Genomic DNA, 19,348 nt, shown 5'->3' with positions numbered 1-19,348 from the left:
GCCGTACTGAATAATTGGCCTTGAAAAAAGCAATAAGGATCTTAGAAAGATTATTAGGCAGGGGAGTAACAGAACATAGGGCAAACCATAAGAAATTGACCACGTTTGACTGCTTTTAACCTAAAAAACAATTTCATGTTTCACCCTAATAAAAAATAGTGAACATTTTTGAGTAAGTAGCAGCATGTTACACCCCACAATACATGCCTTACATGGATTATCTCATCTAATCCTCACAAGTTTAGGCATTATTGTTGTCCCCAGTTTAAATATGACACAAAATTCAGAGAGTATCTTTGGACTTAATCAAGGTCCTGGTCCCTGACTTTTAAAAGCCCATGGTTTTAATGATTTTAACCAACCATCTCCAGTTCTGCATTTTATTAAAATAGCTTGGTTAGGCACAGTGGTGCATGCCTGTAATCCCAGCACTTTGAGAGGCCAAGGCAGGAGGATCGCTTGAGCCCAGGAGTTTGAGACCAACCTGGGCAACATAGTGAGATCTTGTCTCTACTAAAAATAAAAATAAAAATTAGCTGGGTGTTGGGGAAAAGGCCTGTAGTCCCAGCTACTCAGGAGGCTGAGGTGGGAGGATGACTTAAGCCTGAGAGGTCCAGGCTGCAGTGAGCCATGATCATGCCACTGCACTCCAGCCTGGGTGACAGAGCAAGACCTTCTCTCAAAAAGAAAGAAAAAACAAAACCTCTCGTGACCAGACTGGGCATTAGAGGAACATGCTACTACCCTGGCTCTTTCTTTGAGGCAGATTTAAAAATCTTCTTCAAAAGCTTAATTTCCCTTTAGCCAGCATTATTACAGTGTAAAGTCAGTTGAAAATCTGAGTAAACCCTACTGAAAATGTTGTTTGCTAATTAAAAACTACTTATTTATAAACTCTGACATATTAGAACTGGCAGAGACTTCAGGAATCATCTAGTTTCATTTCTTATTTACTCAAGAAGATTCTGGTCCAGAGAGGAGAAGTGGTTTGCCTGAGGTCATAGAATTACTAGTAGCAGAGATGAAACTGGCCTTGATGTCTCCTGGCTCTTCCTTTATGTTCCCTAGTGAATTAAAATGGATCTTACTTTCACAAACATGCACTAAGCACTTACTGTGTATAAGGCCCATTGTTCTAGGTATGTTCTGTTCTCTTACACATGCAAATGTGTACAAATTCATGTTAGGTAGATGGTTCAGTTTGGCTAACTACTGATACTACGTCAAAGATATAGGGGGAATCTGTCTTTTAGCTATCCATATCATGGAATTGGCAAACATACATTGATAATAAATTTTTAATAGTGAATATATCCATTAAGATTACTGTTCTAAGTCCTTGTGTGTTTTGTTTCCTTTTGCCCCAAGGTACCCATGTGCTAACAAATAATAAAGAAAAAATTTCAAGCAGGAGTTTTTACATTACTTGAGTTGTGAAACCTTGAAGATGATGTAAGCATTTCAAAATCCTTGAACAAGATGTAAGTTTTAATGATATTCATAACATATATGACACACATTTACATTCATAGGATTTTTGAAGGCTAGCGAAATTTTTTGCAAGCATTCTTATTTCACTGACAATGGAAAAATCATCAATGTGATGATTATTTGATTATCCCACTGTCCATTTTATGGATAATGAAGTGGGCAAAGTAGGTATCAAATAATAAAATTAGTAAATACTCTTTATTCACTCTTCTCAGTAAGGGAGGAATAGCAAGTGGTTAGACTGAATAGTGAGTTCAATATCAATAACCCTTTTAAAATAACTTAAGTGTAATTTCTATAATGACCTAGGATTAATGATAACTTGGTTAAAAAAAGGAAAAGTTATGTTTGTGAGTAATTTTAGGGAAGGACCAGGGCTTTTCTAGACACTCAAATTTTGTAAAAGCCTAGCATCATTGTGGTTACCTCATAATATCATAAAGGAAGGTTAACATGAAATAAGCACTTGTAGCAAATAAGGCTTTGGGTGTTGTAATGTTAAAACTTCTGTTCAAAAACCTTACATTAAAAAAGTACTCATCTTCATTAAAGATGTGATCCTTTTCACAGAGGTATTTTGAACTTCAAGCTGCTGTTGCTAAGGGGTTGCTAAGGGAAATGAGCTACTCAGCATTAATGTGTAACTTTACTCTTCTGCTTAAAAGTAGTTAAATCATTTCCCCAGCTTTAGAGTCAGAGAGGGGAAGAACTAAAAAGGGTCAAGTGGAGAGTTGCCTCTTTCTGACAGTTATATAGCATGCCTCTCTTGTTTTTCACATTTTTTTATTCGCCTCTCATAGAGAAAGGAAGCAACCTTTCTGGGCATAAGAGGGTTGAAAACTAGACTACCAAGTAGGGCAGGGCTTATAATAAATGTAGAATGTCCCTGGCTAAGGCAGAAGGGAAGTGCCTGACCACTGAAAGAAAAGCAGCCATGGGCTGTTGATCTAAGGCTTCTGCTGGTGACCAACCTCAGGAAAGGGCTTTTTATAATAAGTCAGCATTGAGGATGACTTGATAAAGAAAGTTATGTATTAGTGAATAGAGCATTGACCACCAAATAATTATATCCTAAGCAGTTGGTTCAAAAGTTTTTCTGAATTATTTGAAATCAATAATTTATATCTTTTCTTGAGTGCCCACTATATTCCAGGTACTGTTATTCTATGTGCTGGGGTTATAAGGCAAATAACGTACAATTTCTGCCATGCAAGCTCACAGTACAGTGTGAAAGTAACAATGAACTGGCTGGGTGCGGTGGTTCACGCCTGTAATCCCAGCACTTTGGGAGGCCGAGGCAGGTGGATCACCTGAGGTCGGGAGTTCAAGACCAGCCTGACCAACATGGAGAAATCCTGTCTCTATTAAAAATACAAAATTAGCCGGGCATGGTGGCGCATGCCTGTAATCTCAGCTACTTGGGAGGCTGAGGCAAGAGAATTGCTTGAACCAGGAAGGCAGAGGTTGCAGTGAGCCAAGATCACACCACTGCACTTCCAGCCTGGGTGACAGAGCGAAACTCCGCCTCAAAAAAAAAAAAAGAAAGAAAGAAAGAAAAAGAAAGAAAGTAACAATGAACTGTAATCCATTGAATGCAATCTGTAATTGAATTGTTTGAAAATTACTGAAGTCTGGAATTATGTTCTCAGTGGATTTTTAATAAATAAAATTTGGAAATATTTGTAAAGATTAATGCTTTGGGACTTTAGCAGACAATTTCATCTGAAGATCAGTCACTCTCTACACCACTTCCAAGCCTGGAGAATGGAATAGCACATGCACGAAATAATGTAGACAAAATGTTTCCCTTGTAATCCTCATAGGACCAGGGTTCTGTTATCACCTGGTGGCAGAATACGGAATTTACAGGCATAGATTATTTTGATTGTTACTGTTTTAAATGTCAATAGAAGTCAAAGACATTATTTTGAATGTTAGTTTTTGAGTATAGAGTAACACAGAAAATAAGACTTAAATATCTTTAGATTCACACTTTTCTGTGTAAGTTGGTATGTTATAGAGAAAAGACTGTGGACTGAGGTTGGGCATACGTAAGCATGAAACTTAAATTGGCCTCTTACTAGTTACATGATCTTGAGAAAATCAGTTAAATTATGTAATCTCTAGTTTTCTTATTGGAAATCTCAGAGTTGTGAGATTAAATGAGATTTATAGGCACAGCACCTACCATAATGTTCAACACACAGTGAATGTTCCGTCAATATTAATTCTGGTTCCTTTTATAAAGAACGTACTGAATAAGAGGTCTGCCCGCCCACAGTCGTCATATCATAACATCCCTCTGTTTATAGCTTTTAAAAATGGAGGAGGTTGGAATAGATTCAGAGGAGCCTTCATAGGGGTTCTGGCTAGGATGCGATGGCTGTCAGTATCTCTTTCCTTTCCCCCTACCCCACCTCTATTCTTATATGAAAAATATTCTGCATTTTCCTAGCCAATTCTTATCATTCTTTGGATCTCGCCTCAGTTCAGGCTTCTCCCATGAAGCCTTCCCCATCACTCCAGATCTCATCCTCATTATCAACTATCTCTAACACTTAATTTTGGTATTCTTTTTACATCCTTCCTTAGGCTATTAGGATTCATGCGTAAAAAGGAAAGCTCCTTCCCAATCAGATTTTAAGCTCCTTGAAGGTGGGGACTATGACTTCTATTTCTTTTTATTGTTCACACCAATAATTTAGCACTGAACTTTGCTCACAAGATTAAGTAAATGTTGATCTGCAGCAGGCACTTTTTTATTAGAACTGGAACAGACCATTCAGCCTTTGTTAGTTATGATTTTCTTGTTATTCTCTAGTTGTTTTGAGAGTCTTTATATCATATCTTCCTGAACAAGATTGAATTACCCTGAAACTAATACAAATTTATGCATTTCCTCCCCATTCTACATATTAGTAATAATTGCTGCCATTTAGAGTGATGCCTCCACCAAGGTTTTTTTTTTTTTTTCTGGCAACAAATTATAAGTGAAGTATTATTGTGCCCATTTTACAGATGAGGAAATTGAGGCTTATGGAGCCTAACATATCATTTTTCCCTAAGGAGATGTTCAGCCACCCCTAGTTGAATCAAACAAAATGGGCCTTGGGATAGTACTTGAAGTGTTAATGAGTGGGACTATTGATCTTCGTTCATTCCCCATAACTCAGCACTACTTGGAAATAAGGACATATAACTTAATTCAACTACTGCTTGTTGAGCAACTACTGTATGTAAGGGTTTTTTTTCAGGTTTAAAAGAGGAAAAACGGGTAGGGTTGGGGACTCAATCAGGTACTCATCCTGCTTTCTAAAATGCTTTGCTTTCCAGCTTTAATCTTTTGTATTTCTCCTACTCCAAATTTACAGCCTGATTATAATAATAGATTAAATGAGATATCTTGAGGACATACCTAGCTAAAAGCATGTCACAAAGAAATCTTTTTAAGAAAATTTTTTTAAAGAATATTTTTTAAATTTTTTAATCTTGCTATTTTTTAGTTGAGAAAAAATTGAGCATGACTTTCACCTTCCCTTTCCTTTCTCTTCTAGTCTGTGCCCATCTTTCTCACTGATTCAACAAATATTTACTAAGGCTGGGCACAGAGGCTTATGCCTATAATATTAGCACTTTGAGAGGCTGAGGCAGGAGGATCTCTTGAGGCCAGGAGTTCAAGACAAGGCTGGGCAAAATACCAAGACCCCTATCTCTACCAAAAAAGAAAAATTCTTAATTAATAAACACAAATATTTACTAAGCATATTCTTCTGTGACATAAAGGAAGAGATATCTTACTTTTAGATAAGGAAAACACATTTCTAGAAGTATGCTTAGATACTATAATTGTCACTACTGACAATTTACTGGGTTGAGTAAAATTGTGTATGTCAAGTGCCTAATACAGTGTTTGGTATACAGTAGACTCCCGGTAAAATATAGCGTTTTCATTTGTGCTTTAGAATTCCTGTTAATTTCATCCGGGTGCGGTGGCTCACGCCTGTAATCCCAGCACTTGGGGAGCCCGTGGCGGGCAGATCACGAGGTCAGGAGATTGAGACCATCCTGGCTAACACGGTGAAACCCTGCCTCTACTAAAAATACAAAAAATTAGCCGGGTGTGGTGGCGGGCACCTGTAGTCCCAGCTACTCAGGAGGCTGAGGCAGGAGAATGGCTGAACCTGGGAGGCGGAGCTTGCGGTGAGCCGAGATGGCGCCACTGCACTCCAGCCTGGGCGTCAAAGCGAGACTCCATCTCAAAATAAAATAAAATAAAATAAAATAAAATAAAATAAAATAAAATAAAATAAAAACTCTGCCCTAACTGGCAAGTCAAAGAATTCCTGTTAATTTCGTTATTTCTTCTTCTCCTCCCTTTCTCCCCTCCCCTCCTCTCCCTTTGACCTTTTCTTCCTTCTTTCTCCTCCTCCTCCCATCTTTTTCCATGGATGTACCTTCTTTGCCTTTTACATCTATTCCTTTATTATTAGTTACAGAATTATAAATGAGTCCAGAATTTTTTTAAATTTCATATCAAGTCATTTTCAAAAATTTATTAAACTGACCAAACTCTATATCCTTTAATGGTATGAATAGCTACTCCATACTTTACCTGCTCGTGCACTTAGATTTATAAAAATTTATACATATACCAGGGTTGTTTGTTTGTTTCTTTATTTTGGTTTTTTATTTTTAGTAAAGCTCATCTGAACTGATATGAAAAGGCCCCAAATCCCTTAATGCAGGGATCTTCAGAAATCTCTGTGTGTTTTCACATTGACCCTGCTGAGTTTTTTGGGGGTTATGATGAAGAATATATCAGGGAAAAGTCCAGACAGGCATTCCACCTAAATCAGATGCTTGGATAAATGTGTATTTACCTTTTTTTTTTCAGAATTTTGTAAGTAAGATAGTTTTCCTGTACTTCAAATTTTCTTTCCCAGAAAGACATCCTAGTGCTTTAAGAGTATGGTCAAAGGCACATTTGAAAAAGTAAGCATACACTGACTCTGGAAAGGAAACTTTTACTTTCAGCTGCTGTTCTTGCATAAGGCTTAGGAATATGAAGAGAAAGCAGGAAGATGAAGTATGAATCTACTCTTAGGTCCATTTACCTGCACAGGTGAACTCTTGGCGATTTAGACAGGTTAGACACCCATTTGTCACATTTCCCCCCACAGTAGCATTCTTCTAGCTTTCCCACAATCTGTAATAGACAAAACTACTTAGGAAGGAGAAAGGCATTATTGACTATCAGGTCATATATCTCACAGAGAACATTCGACAGTGAATTTCTGATAGACTCCTTCACATCAGTCTGGTGCATCTTTCTTGCCTCTGTAGTATGTTTGCATTTTCCTATAAAAATTGATTTAATGTTTCTACATGATAAAGAAAAAAAAAGACAGAAACCAACACCACAATTCAACAAAGGAAAATTAAGCTTTAAATTTTCTCAAAAGCTTTTACATATAGTATACCATTTTCTGGGCAGACTGATTGTATTTTTCCTAAAGAAGGAAATGCCAGCAGTCTAGGTTTATTTTTCAAGGGAAGAGGTAAAGGATGAAAAGAAATTGAACCACAGGAAAATGTCAGGTCATAGTCACTGATGACGCTATTTAAATGGTGTGCTATAATCATATTAGGGCAGAGCACATGGAATTCCTGATTTCTGCATGACAGTGAAGAAGGGCCAGCAATTATCTATATGTGTGTGTGTGGATATGTGAGTGTCTGTTCACTCTACCTTCCCACCCCATTTTGCTAATTCAATTGAGGGGCAAGAAGAGGTAATCCAGACAGCCGGAACAGGAGGAAAAGGTCTGCAGCTGTGTTCGGAGGGACTGGTGTGAAGAGAGAGGCTCAGTCTGACTTGGAGTTTTGTGCTGTTGCACGTGAATGCTCTGGAACTGCCCTAATCGACTGAAAATGAGCCGGCTACAGTCGTATGGAACAGGTCTGTTTAGCCACATCGCTGGATAGCCTGGCAGATGGTAGACCGTCAATGGGTGGTATTGATTGGCTGGATTTGCCTTAGGGTAACAAGACTATGGGTCCTTAAAAACCCGCTTCATCTTATTTTCCTTTGTGCAGCTTCATACAGTAGTGGTTTTCTCTTCTCTCTCCCCCCAGTCCCCAGTATCCCCTTTTTCCCTTTTCAAATTAAAAGTCTTCCTTGGTAATCAAAATAGAGAGGTTACCTTGAGATAAACACTCTTTAAATTAGCACCAAGGCCAGAAAACTTGAGAATATTTTATTTACTAGGCTGATTACATTTTAATGTTTGAAGAAAGTGACATTTTTTAATTAGTGTTTAAGACATATGGTGAGTGTACAAATTAGCTTATTTCATACAACCAGAATTTGATGAGAGCAACTCCTCCTTCTCACTCCCCAGTTAAAAATTGTCACTTGAAACTTAATATATGCAAGGAGGTTAAATGGTATTAAGTGATGCCGTCTTGACTTAAAGATGAAGGACATAGTCACTATTGTGTATGGCTAAATACAGCCTGGATGGGCTGGGAAAATATTACTGTCAACACCTGTGTTTGCAAGAAAATGTGGAGGTTCCAGACCTTTAATTTTGTCCAGCCAAGAAAAGAAAATCCCAGGTATCTGTGTGTGTTGGTTTCTGTTTTAGACACATGTGGAACATAGAATGGTGTTGCATGCTTTATAAGTAATAAGATCCTCCTTAAAATCAGGCCATATAACAATATAAGTGATGTAATTTATTTTTGTTCAGGTGGTTCTATATCCTTTTAACATACCCCCAATCACTTGGAGCTTTCAACTTGGGACATTCTGTTTATTCTTGGCAGAGGAGCAGATTAATTGGAATAGAGTGATACAAAGGAGATGCCAAGTTAGCTCTACATCCAAAATAGTATACGACAGAAATGTTCCACTTCGAGGCAGATCTTCGGGAAAAAGAACAGCAATGGGTAGAGATATGTGATTGGCTTGCTCTTGTGGTTGTTTATCACTATTCATATAATTGTATTTTTAAAAGAGAGGCTTAATATTTTGTATTTTTTTCGGTGTCTTTACTTTTAAGCTTTCAGTTATTTCTTATCAGGAAAGACCCACATTAAATAAACCTAATTTCTACTCAGAAGAAAAGTTGCACCCTTAAACTCTTGCCTCCATCTTGTATGTGCTTCATCCACATGCACACTTTTGAGTTTTCATCACTGTGTGTGAATATTTTTCTGTTTTTGCTAAAGAGAAATATTTTCATGAGGTTTTTGGCCTTCCCCATTGCTCTGTGTTGATTGTATTTTCCTTGTTCATCCTTTGCTGAATGAAACAAAGCTTGTTTGTGTTTCATTCTTCGCAGTTCTTATTAGAATTTGTGGCAGTGTTTTGTTTTGTTTTGTTTCATTTCCTTGCTTTAAGTCAAGAGAAGGAATTTTATTTATTTATTTTGACAAGATATAGTGAGAGACAATCTTGCCTGTTAAGATGCTAGTGTTTCTCGTGTCACATTTTACACCCAAAAGCTATTCCAAGGGAAAAAAAAAAAAGAAATCTTTTAAGATGGTTCATTTGAATCTGTGCACTCTACCCACCTGGTGGTTATATAGTGAACTGTTACTTTAAAGAGTAGTTTAAACACCAGCCATGTTTGGGGCAGGCTGCTCTTGCAAAGAGAGCAGTACATATAACAGGAGTCTACTGTGTGTGAGATAAGGGGAAAATTCAGCTCACTGACTAGAGGTTTTAATGTACGAACTCTAGGGAAATAATATATTGACTGTTCCGTGGTGCGCAAGAAAATTGAAGAACCCTTTGCAGACGGAGTGCTTTGCAAAGGATTCTATCTGTTTCTCTTAAAACAAAATCTGTGGCAAGATGTTTGAAATCAGCAGGACGCTTAATGCTGCTTTGTTAAATAATGAGGTAATATTTTGTCACTTTTTTCTGGGCAGCATCTGTTTTTCCCCCCTCTTCTTTTTTTTTCCCTATATTTATGAAGGATTCCTTTTTTTCCGCCACATGGAAGTCAAGGAAATACAATTCACGCTTCCATTTCTGTTCCTTCCTTTTGGTGCTTTTGGAGAATTTGGTTGTCTTTTTTTATTTGCAGTTTCAGCCGGCTGCTGTTTCCTAGCCCATTGTGCCACGTAAGGCTTCTCCACTGCGCGGAGTAGGTAGTTATTAACGCTGAATTGGCTTCTGGTACAGTCCATCTGGACTCTGTGTGGGAAAGCTGGCTGCCGGCGACTGATGCTGAGATATCTGCAACCTTTGGGATGTGTGCATGGTGGCAAGGGGCTGACTGATATGAGATTACTTCTTTTAAGGGAAATTGTCATTAATGAGTCAAGAAACTGCTCATTTATGGTAAGAGGAATACAGCGGCGCTGGCAGCCCCACAGTGCTGGGATATCATTTTTAGGTTGCCTTAGCTGCTTGAGTGAGACAAGTTTCTTTCTGTGGTGGTGGATTGTGGCAGAAAAAAAAAAAATCATGCATGACTGGGAGACTCGCCTGCCTGATTCTTGAGATAATATATTGAGAATCTGTTGCTTTACAAATGTCACATCACTGATGTAGCGGTCAGCCCCTCACTCTGAAAGATGAATGGTACTATTGGAAATGCGATAATAAGGTTGACTTTTCCCAACAATAGGATTCTGCCTTTGTCTTTAGAGAAAAGGCCTCTGAGGACATTTGTGCATTTGTTTGAGGATTCTGTTGAAAGACTTTAAAGTGGAGGTTTGTGGAAAAGTGATCAATATACAAAATGCATGAATTTTTAGCCTAGCAAAACCAGCTAGTTATTTATACTGTATATACAGCTACTATTTTGGAAAAGTGGCCAGAATACCTTTTAATATACCTAATGTTAATTTATGGTTCAATAAGTGTACTGAGGTTAGTATGGATGGGAGAAAAGGGTTTTTAAAATTTTTATCTTTTATAACCTCCAGAGAAATCTAAGTAAATATTTTGTTCCAAGTGAGTTGTTTTTATTTGTGTTTGTCAGCATTGTCTTAATGTTTACTTTTCACAATATTTTAATATTGGTGAAATTGCACTCAGAGTTTATGTTGTTGATTTGGGGCACACATACCTACTCTGTGTATATATGCTGAACCATTTAGAACACTTTAACCTGTGAATTCACCCTCAGTACACAGTTCAACAGATACTGTAGTACTATTGTGACTCACAGCACATTTTATACATTTGCTAAAGAAATTACTTTAAAAGTTTGCTTAATTGAGTATTGTTCCACCTTAAGGAATTATAGTTTTAACATTTGTACTTTTCTATTTCATGTATTTTCATTTCTAATAGCTGAACGTATTCATACTCGAGTCTAATGGATTATGCAGTGTACCCAACACATATTGTTTTATGATGTATCTGTATTTTCTGAAGTGTGAATATATATGTATGTTTATATGTGTGTGTTCATGAAACAGCATCTTGGACAGAATAGTTTTAATCTTGAAAAATGTAAGGTTATTTTCTTTCCTAATAATTTTTCACAAACCCATTTATTCTTGGACTTTGAAACCCAGAAATATAGCATATTTTTTGGTCTGTATGTCTACTCTGCCTAGTTCTGTCTCACTGTCAACTCTAGTCAAAGATTAAAGATCACATTGAATTTTGTCTTTGGTAATATGTGTTACCACTGTGTATTTATTGAAGAACAAATTGATTAAATTATGAGTTAAATAAATAATGACACATTAGTCTTTTGCATAGGTGTGAAGCATGAACTTCTCAGGTAAGCCACTTAAAAAACCCAAACCAGAACAAAAAATACACTACTGAAGGCTTGGTAGTGTAGAGGTTGTTAAATGTGTAAATAGGCAGACAAACTGTATACCTCACCATACACTTGCTAAATGTCTCTTTGCAAATCTCTTAAGAGGCCAAAGAAAAAAAGACATCCCTTTGAAGGAGAGAAGCAAAATCACTTATTTAGTTAAGCAAAATGAACACTCTGCACAGGTTTTGAAATGAGGCTGTTGTCAAAAGCATGTTTTACCTTTCTCTAAAGGGGTAGGAGAATGTGTTTTAGTGGATTTTTAAAAATTCAGATCATGCTCCTATCCAACTTGAAAAATAAATTCATTTAAATAAATCATTCATCATCCTCAGTTTTGAAAAGCTCAGACAGAAGGCAGAAAGGTAGAGGCTGACAGCTGCCCCTCCCTTACCCCCACCATTTTTTTTCTTTTTGTTTATTAGGAAATAGTTTTCTGAGACAAACTTGTATGAACCTAGTTCACGGAGCAAGCTTAATCCCCAACTTGCTTGCTTTTGAAATGTTGGCCATGTTAGCTGGAGAAGGAGCATTACTTACTAAAAATCAGCAATATCTGGAAATAATAAAGTTAAATTGTAGATGAATTAGCACATTAAAGTGCTTTTGTTGTACCTTTAAGCCTACAGACAGATCATTAAATATGCATTTCGCTAGAAAGCAACTGTCTAGAAAGATAAGGTGGTTGAAAATATTCTACAGTGGAAAAGCCCTCCATCAGAGGGGTGGCACGGTTCGGCCCTCAGGATGGGAAAAGAAGGACCCTCCCACTGTTAGTTTAGGTTTGCAAGCCTCCAGTGACCTGCAGTTGTTACAGTACTTTTGAGCTGGGAGGAGGGAAAAGGTAAAAATACAAGTATGGCTGTTGTTGCTTCAGCCGGGCCTTAATTACCAGACACAAGAAGCAGTTCAGAAATCTGGTCTCTGTTGTTGTAGAGGTCACCAAATCATTAACATCGTCAATCTGGCAGTAGCTAATTTAAATAGCACCTGATGTTGCAACGCCTCCCTTCGTTTCCCCAGCCAATCAGATCCAGGCTTCGGCTGACAGATGGTCCCATAAATGGATGTAAAAAGGGGAAGCTTCGAGCCAATTTCAGCAAGGCTCTGTTCAGTTGTTCTTATCTACATCCTAGAATCGGGGGTTTCAGCTCACTGCTCCTTTTCTTTTTTTTCTTTCTCTCCCCCGCCCACCCCCCCAAAAATAATTGATTTGCTTTACAATCATCCACACTGTGTTTTGTGGATCTTTAATTATATATAACAATAGTAGTCATTTTAAATATATATTCTGAAATCTTTGCAAATTTTAACAGAAGAGTCGAAGCTCTGCGAGACCCAATATTTGCCAATAAGAATGGTTATGGTAGGTATGACTAGATTTATAATCTGTTGTTTGTGTTGCTGGAGGGAAGAAAAGCATCTACACCTTGACCAGTCTTATGCTTGCACAAGAGTTTAGTTCTGTGCTGCTGTTTGGTTCCTACATTTACTATCTCTTTTGTGTAGAGAGTGCGGGTAGGTCCTTTTATTGAAAAGCAATGGGGATATAAGATTGTCATTTTTAGCAAGTCGTTGTCAGTTTTCCCTTCAACATAAAGGCAAGGGGTGGAGGGGGAGGGCTGAAATAATTGCTGGTTTATTGAAAGAGGTTATATTACTTGAGACATAATGGCAAAAGAAGGGTTTTCTTTTTTGTAAGGGAGAGGGGGTTTGTCTGCGTGCCTGGGTTTTGTGGGGCTGGGGGTGGATGCAGCGGGGTTAGGAATCTCTCAATTTCCGTGCTGGAAATTTAAACCTCGAGAGGCAGCTCCTGGATACTGAACACTGAGATGGGCAGTTGTGTTTCGGGGGACTGCGCAGTCAAAACGGCAAAGAGAGTGATTTATTTGGGCTTCAGTAAATGCTGCATCTTGTATTTCAAAGAGTTTCCTGTCATGACCTCATAAAAAAGAGGAGGCGGCTTGTATGTGTAGCAGTGCCTGGCGTGTTGAGTTGTTGCTTCCTTCTCTGGGCAGCAGCTCTGTAAGAAGGAATGTCAGCTTTTACATAACGTTCCTTTCCGCTTTTGACACACTGTGTGAGGGTCCATCTTCTTCTGATCACAGATGGAGTGGAATGGCTTGAAGATGGTAAGTGAAAAGAGGAAGGCAGCCTGGAGGTCCCAGCCCTGTGTGTGTGTGTGTGTGTGTGTGTGTGTGTGTGTGTGTGTGCTTGTATGTGTGTATGTGTAAGGATGCTGGACTGTGCATCGTAAATCACTGTGCTGATCGTTTGTGTGTGTATGTATGTGTGTGTTTATTAGTATTTCTCTTTTCTGAAAACCAGAATCCATCTCCAAGTGTAATGGCACTGCATGCACACAAGGCACACACACTGCCTCTTCCAGCAAACACACATTTTAGCCAAGGAAGGTTGGTGTCTTTTTTGACAATCAATGTCACCGTCACTGTTGGCTGGCGTGTCCACCGCCTCTGTGAGCCTTCAACGGAATTACACGACTGCTAAAGTTAAAGGCACATTTCTTTTTCAGTCTCATGCTAGGAGTGATGGGGAAGGATGGGAATGAGGGGTGGAGGAGGTGAGATTCAGTACCAGCCGATGCAATTGTGAAACAGGACTTTCGGATGTGGAAGGGGAAGTGGAAAACCTTTCTGCCGAAGTAGTAAATCTATTTTTAGCATCATCTTTTTCTGAAAAAAGAAGCAGGGAAACTCCTTGAGTGCCGCTTCTGTCGCCTGATGTTGACCCTGAAGATATGGCACAAAATGGCATGATTAGATGCCACGAGTGCCCACTTTGACTTTGAATTTTCACCAGCAATAGGTTTCACGGGGTTTCAGAGCTGGGTATGGGGGCAGGCTGTAAATTCATAACCATCTTACTTATTTTTCCCTAGAAAAGCCTGGGGAGGACTTTTTGCTCTGCATAGATGTTATAACAAAGCTGTGGTCTTTTTCCCATTCTTAGAGGATTGCCTTTGTCTGGCTGCTTGTTTTGATGGGTGTAAAACAAATAAGATTAGACCGAGCAGCCCAACTGAAAGCGATAGCTGGGAGGAAAACCCAATGAAAGGTTGCCGGGGAAACGAACAGAGGAGAAGCCGAGTAGGGAGCAGGTGGCTATCATGAGAACACACTGCAAACAGTGTAAAAAAAAGGGGAGGGGGACAGGACCTCGATTATCTTTGCTGTTCTTTGTGGCCAGCCCAACTTTAATTATTCGTTATTAATAGGTGTTAATTACATTTCTAACTCTGGTTTACAGTGATTTTTAGAAATCTATTTTTAAGCATCTGTTCTGTCTCCCCTGTTTGTGTGTGTGTGTGTGTGCGTGTGTGTGTGTGCGTGTGGTTTTTGTTGTTGTTGTTGTTGTTGTTTAAAAAACCCAGAGAGGAGGAGAGGGGGAAGGGAGGGTAGGGGATCTTGCTTTTTTTTTTCCTTTTTCCCCCTTTTCCCTGGTGTGAAATTGTACATGCGAAAAATCGCAAGGAATCCTGTGAGACCATTTGAAAAAATGTAAATTATATTGAATGAAGTTGACGGAAGCATAATAGTGAACTCCCACAGCTGATAGGTTCTGCAAATGATTTCTTAGAAATTTCCAGCAAATATTCATAGGAAAAATATAGGTAGAATAGATCTACCCTAAGCAATGATTTGGGGTTAGGTGATTTTGGTATTTTTACTAAATCGGATGTTGATACTATAGTTTCAGGGGAATTCATTGTACCTCTCATTTTTTTCCTCAGTAGAAATTACTTTACAAAATAATAAATGAAGAGCTTTTTGCTTTCCTTCTTTCCCCATGCCCACAGTCACAGGATCCATCAGGCTTGCACTCTCATAACCACTGCCTTCCATTTGGCATTTGGTCCTGGTTCTGGTCTTGGCACAAACTGAGTGAAAAGCTGATTTTTATATTAGTGTCTTTGAACGTCTGGGACCCATGTGTGCACTGGGTGACAAGCATCTCTCTTTTTTCTCTAAATGTGCTTTACTAATAGTCTCTTTTTCTCATGATGGTGGGTACCATAAGGATTGAAAGGTGTAGTATTTGGGTGAACAGGAGATAGCGTAAAAACAATTGAAATGGTGATCTGTTAGGGTTTTTTACTAAAGGACAAAATAGATGCATGATCAGGGAGCTAATTGTAAGCCCAAAAATGAGAGATTTAAAAATGCTGAAATACATTAAAAGATTAGGAAATATAATTGGCTTTATTGAAAGTACACTTAATTTTTGCTCTCTTCATTGCAAATCCCCCCAATTCTTTTTTCCTTGCAGATGCGTCTTTTTGTTTTCTCTTCTTATTAGGGGATTTAAAAATTTTGTTTTCACTCTTGAGGTAAAAATAAATAAGTTTGTATTTTTTGTCATACACTTGAAACTTGCAGCCATATGTTGAGTGCATAAGCCTGTGTCACCTTTAAAAAAATAGAATTTTTTAAGTCTCTAATATAGTTTCTTTTTTTATTTTCTGAGAATTTTCTGGCAATTTTTAGTTAGGGGAAAATAATTTCTGTAAGAAGTGTCATCTTGGCTTGGGTTGTAAAAAAGACACGTGGTTCTGATGCTGACCTTTCTCGATCCTTTGTCTTAAAAATATTAATGCCTACTACCTTCATGTGGAGTTGTGCCCTTATGGAAGCACAAGGCGGAATGTGCATTTATTAAGAAGTGAAAATCCAATTGGAAATATTTCTGCAAAAAACATCTGACTAAGTAGCAGTTTTAATGATCAGAATGTCCATATATCTCATAGTAACATAACAGCTAAATCATTTAATATTTAAATTTTTGAAAGGGCGAAATTAACATAGATGAGGAAGTAGCTGAAAAATTACTTTGAGAATTGTTGATTTACAAGACAATTTAATATCTCATTTTTAAAAAAGCTAACAAACAACTTAACCATTCATTTGTGATCTCAGTCCCATTCATTTCTACCTGCCATTCATTCAAGTCATTCTCCTGGCCAGATGTAGATGGCCTTGCTTCTGTTTGATGGTTTGCACAAAACCTTAAAACTTTTTCTCTCCCAATACTCCTTCCTTGGTCCTTTGAAAATTAGGGTGTTGTTATGAGAGGAAGGCCAGATTGTTGTGAGATAATAACAATAGAATATTTAGAAAGAGAGAGAGAGAAAGAAAATGAACTGCGCATTTGCCTTTTAGTTCTAAACTTAGTCTTGAAATTGGATTTGGGACACTTTGGACTTCAGATATTTTAAACTTAGGATTTCTATTAGGTATAAGCTATTTGAAATTTCATATCTAGAAATTATTGTTTGAATGGTGCTTTGTATGTGTGTGTTCAATATCTCTAAAAGGACTTGTGGATGAATTGAGATGTTTTTCTCAAGTTAGAGTTACTGTGAACAACAATAGGATTTCCTCAGAGTAAGTCTTTTTTTTTTTTTGGTTTGATTTCTTCCCTTTACACTTATTTCCTTATTATAGGTGGGTTCTTTTCCTATATGTAGGCCAAATACTATTTCTTCCATGAGGAGATATGCTGCTTCATTTAGCCCTGAGCATCTTAACACCTTATTTTAATTTTTTTAAAAAAAGAAACAAATTGTCTGTATGTACCTCAAGTAAGAAATGGTTGTCTTCATAGAGGTCATCATACATAGACGAAAGTACTTTGGCCTTGACAAATTTCTTCATTAGCTCCAATGATCTGTGGCCACCAGGCAGTTAATTTATATGCCTAGACATTTAATATGTACATTTGTTGGTGAGCTGGCCAGCGGATGCTAAACACACGAGTATGCGCTGGCAAATGCTGCAATGCAGTATTTTTTTCCCAATGTCATTGGGAATTTTGGGGCTAGGAAGGGACATGAACATTTTCAAGCTTTTATCTTACTATTTTCCAGTCGATGGGCCATGTTGTACAGATTTGGTCAATTCTCCTTTTGAAAGTAAAGTCAACTTTTTATTTACCACTATCCATTCCCCCATCCATGTAATGTATATGTGGAAAGTGTGTGTGTGCGAGAAAGAGAAGCAGAGAGACTCTGTGTGTATCAGTATAAGTGTGTTGCAGATTCCTGCACCTGTCTTAGGCTTTCCTTATTTGGTATTACTAAACATGTATACACACTTACTTGCAAGTATATGTGCATCTATAAATGGAGAGAAAACCAAACTGGGCTGCTTCCCATAAGAACTGGTTTCTCTTCATGACTCCAAGAGTTCTCATATTAGAAAAATATGAAATTTCAAATATTCATTAAAAAATATATATTCAGACCCTGCAGTCTGTTAGTAACCAAACACCTTTCTTTAGCTGCCACTTAAGAAATTATAAGTGTGCAAATCCATAACAATGCTTGTGAGCTAAAAGCCATCCCTTCAATCAAGGGCCTGGGTATGAATTAAAATGTGTGTATGTGAGTGTATATGGATATGTGTATATGTATGGGGGGCGGTGGGCAGGATGTTTTTCTTTGAGGGCATTTGAACCTAGTCTTTACCATTGGTAAAAATAAGGAGGCGGTAAGATGGAAGTGTTAACATCTGTGCTTTGCTTTGTAAGTTGGTGTGCAAGTGTGTGTGTATTAGGAATATCCTTATATTTTTGAAATCTCCACGTATTTTAGGGGTAAAGGGCTTTTATAGGTCACTGGCTTTCTAAGGGTAAAAAAAAAAGAAAAGGTGATCTGTGGGTGGGTGGGAGTCACAAGCAGTAATTGTCTTAAATTAGCTATTTAGCAGTGAAAAGGAAAAAAAGGCTGGAAGACAAGAGTGTAGAAGAGTACCAACATGTGGGTCTGCATCTTTCTGGTATAGGAGATAATGAGTGATAAATTTGAACTGGTGCAGTGCAAGATGCCCGATAATTTCTCAGAACCTTGACTTTGCAGGTCCATTACTTCCTTGCTTGCTTGTTCACACCTTTAATTATATCCAGTTTGGGATGCTAGTTGGGGGCACCACAGATAAGCCATTTTGTTTGTTGTTTACTTCATTAAGTATTCAGGCAGTGTATTCACAGTAGCTTTGGAGCATCAGTGTTAGGAATTGAGCAGTTTGGAAATGGAATTGTTAAAAAAGAACAAAAAAATAAGACAGCAATCAGCCAGCTAGCTTGCTTTGGATGTTCACATCCACTCTGCTTAATGGTAATATTTATGCTTTCCCTTGCACATTAATTAAAAAATAACTTACGCAGTGTCAGGGCTCTTAATAGGCTGGTGACTTTCTCTCTCTTTCTCTGTCTCTGTCTCTGTCTCTCTGTCTCTCTCTCTCTCTCTCTGTCTCTCACTCTAGCTCCAGCTATCTCTTTCTCTCCACCCCACCCCTGAGACTGTCTTTGCTCAGAACATTTTAAGACCAACCAATTTTGCTTTAGGGGAGCTCATATTCAGATCCTTGTTGTATCTAATACCAAAGGTATTTCTCCCCTCAATAAAGATCCCCCTCTACAAGGATAAAGAAATGCTGAGAGCCCTAAAGGAATCCTTAAATAAATTTTGGTTGAGAAAGCAGTAGAAGTGTTGAGGAAATAAGGTCAGTGTAATTTTTGTGCTTGTGTTTTTGTTTTTTGTTGTTTTTGGAAAGTCTTATTTTTAACCCCAAAAGTAAAATGCAAAACTAGCATATGTGATTTTTTTAATGAAAAAAATATATATGTCTTAGGTCTCTCCTGAAAATAACCTCCCTTGGACTCTTCATTTGAAAAATAACATGTAAACTTTAGCTTAATTTTTGAATTACTCATTTTAAACTATAAAATATAGTTCATAAATATTTTTTCCATAGGAAGTTTAGTTCTTTTTTCAGGCTATGGGGAAGCAGAGAAATGACCCAGCGAAGATGGTGAATTCTGAAAAAAACACAGCATGGAGGTTTCCTCTGTTTGCACTTCGTAGCATTGAATCTTCTCCTGCTTCTATGAGTTATCCTTTAGCCCTTAAAGTTGTTTTGCCAACAGTGTTCATAATAGAGACTGACTGTCATTCCTTGTTGGGTGAAGATGTATTTGTTGAGGACTTACTATGTGCATTTCTTTGGAATGTGGAATCCAAGGTCACCATTTCTTTTTCTTTTGAC

The 19,348-nt window shown here is 37.8% G+C and overlaps 1 protein-coding gene across 18 annotated transcripts in view; it reads left to right on the top strand.

Moving 5' to 3' along the window:
• The window catches only part of ELAVL4 (ELAV like RNA binding protein 4), a 155,995-nt gene that overhangs the window by 48,515 nt on the left and 88,132 nt on the right, over positions 1-19,348 (top strand). For 6 of the 18 annotated variants that reach the window (XM_054666744.2, XM_001135692.7, XM_001134946.7 and 3 more), the window contains exon 1: positions 12,373-12,651. The exons of 3 other annotated variants lie outside the window; for them this stretch is intronic. In XM_054666744.2, coding sequence (XP_054522719.1) covers positions 12,643-12,651 — 9 coding nt within the window. In that variant the 5' untranslated portion in view covers positions 12,373-12,642. Of the gene's footprint in view, positions 1-9,307; positions 9,401-9,680; positions 9,845-12,372; positions 12,652-13,285; positions 13,418-19,348 lie in introns of those variants that run through there. 9 more of the 18 variants (XM_016962856.4, XM_001135779.7, XM_009457383.5 and 6 more) reach the window with 4 other exon arrangements.

This window comes from Pan troglodytes, chromosome 1 (assembly GCF_028858775.2).
Source record: "Pan troglodytes isolate AG18354 chromosome 1, NHGRI_mPanTro3-v2.0_pri, whole genome shotgun sequence".
In the NCBI taxonomy this organism is placed as follows: Eukaryota; Metazoa; Chordata; class Mammalia; order Primates; family Hominidae; genus Pan; species Pan troglodytes.
The sequence above is the reverse complement of the archived record's forward strand: the minus strand, read 5'-3'. Positions and strand labels throughout refer to the sequence as shown.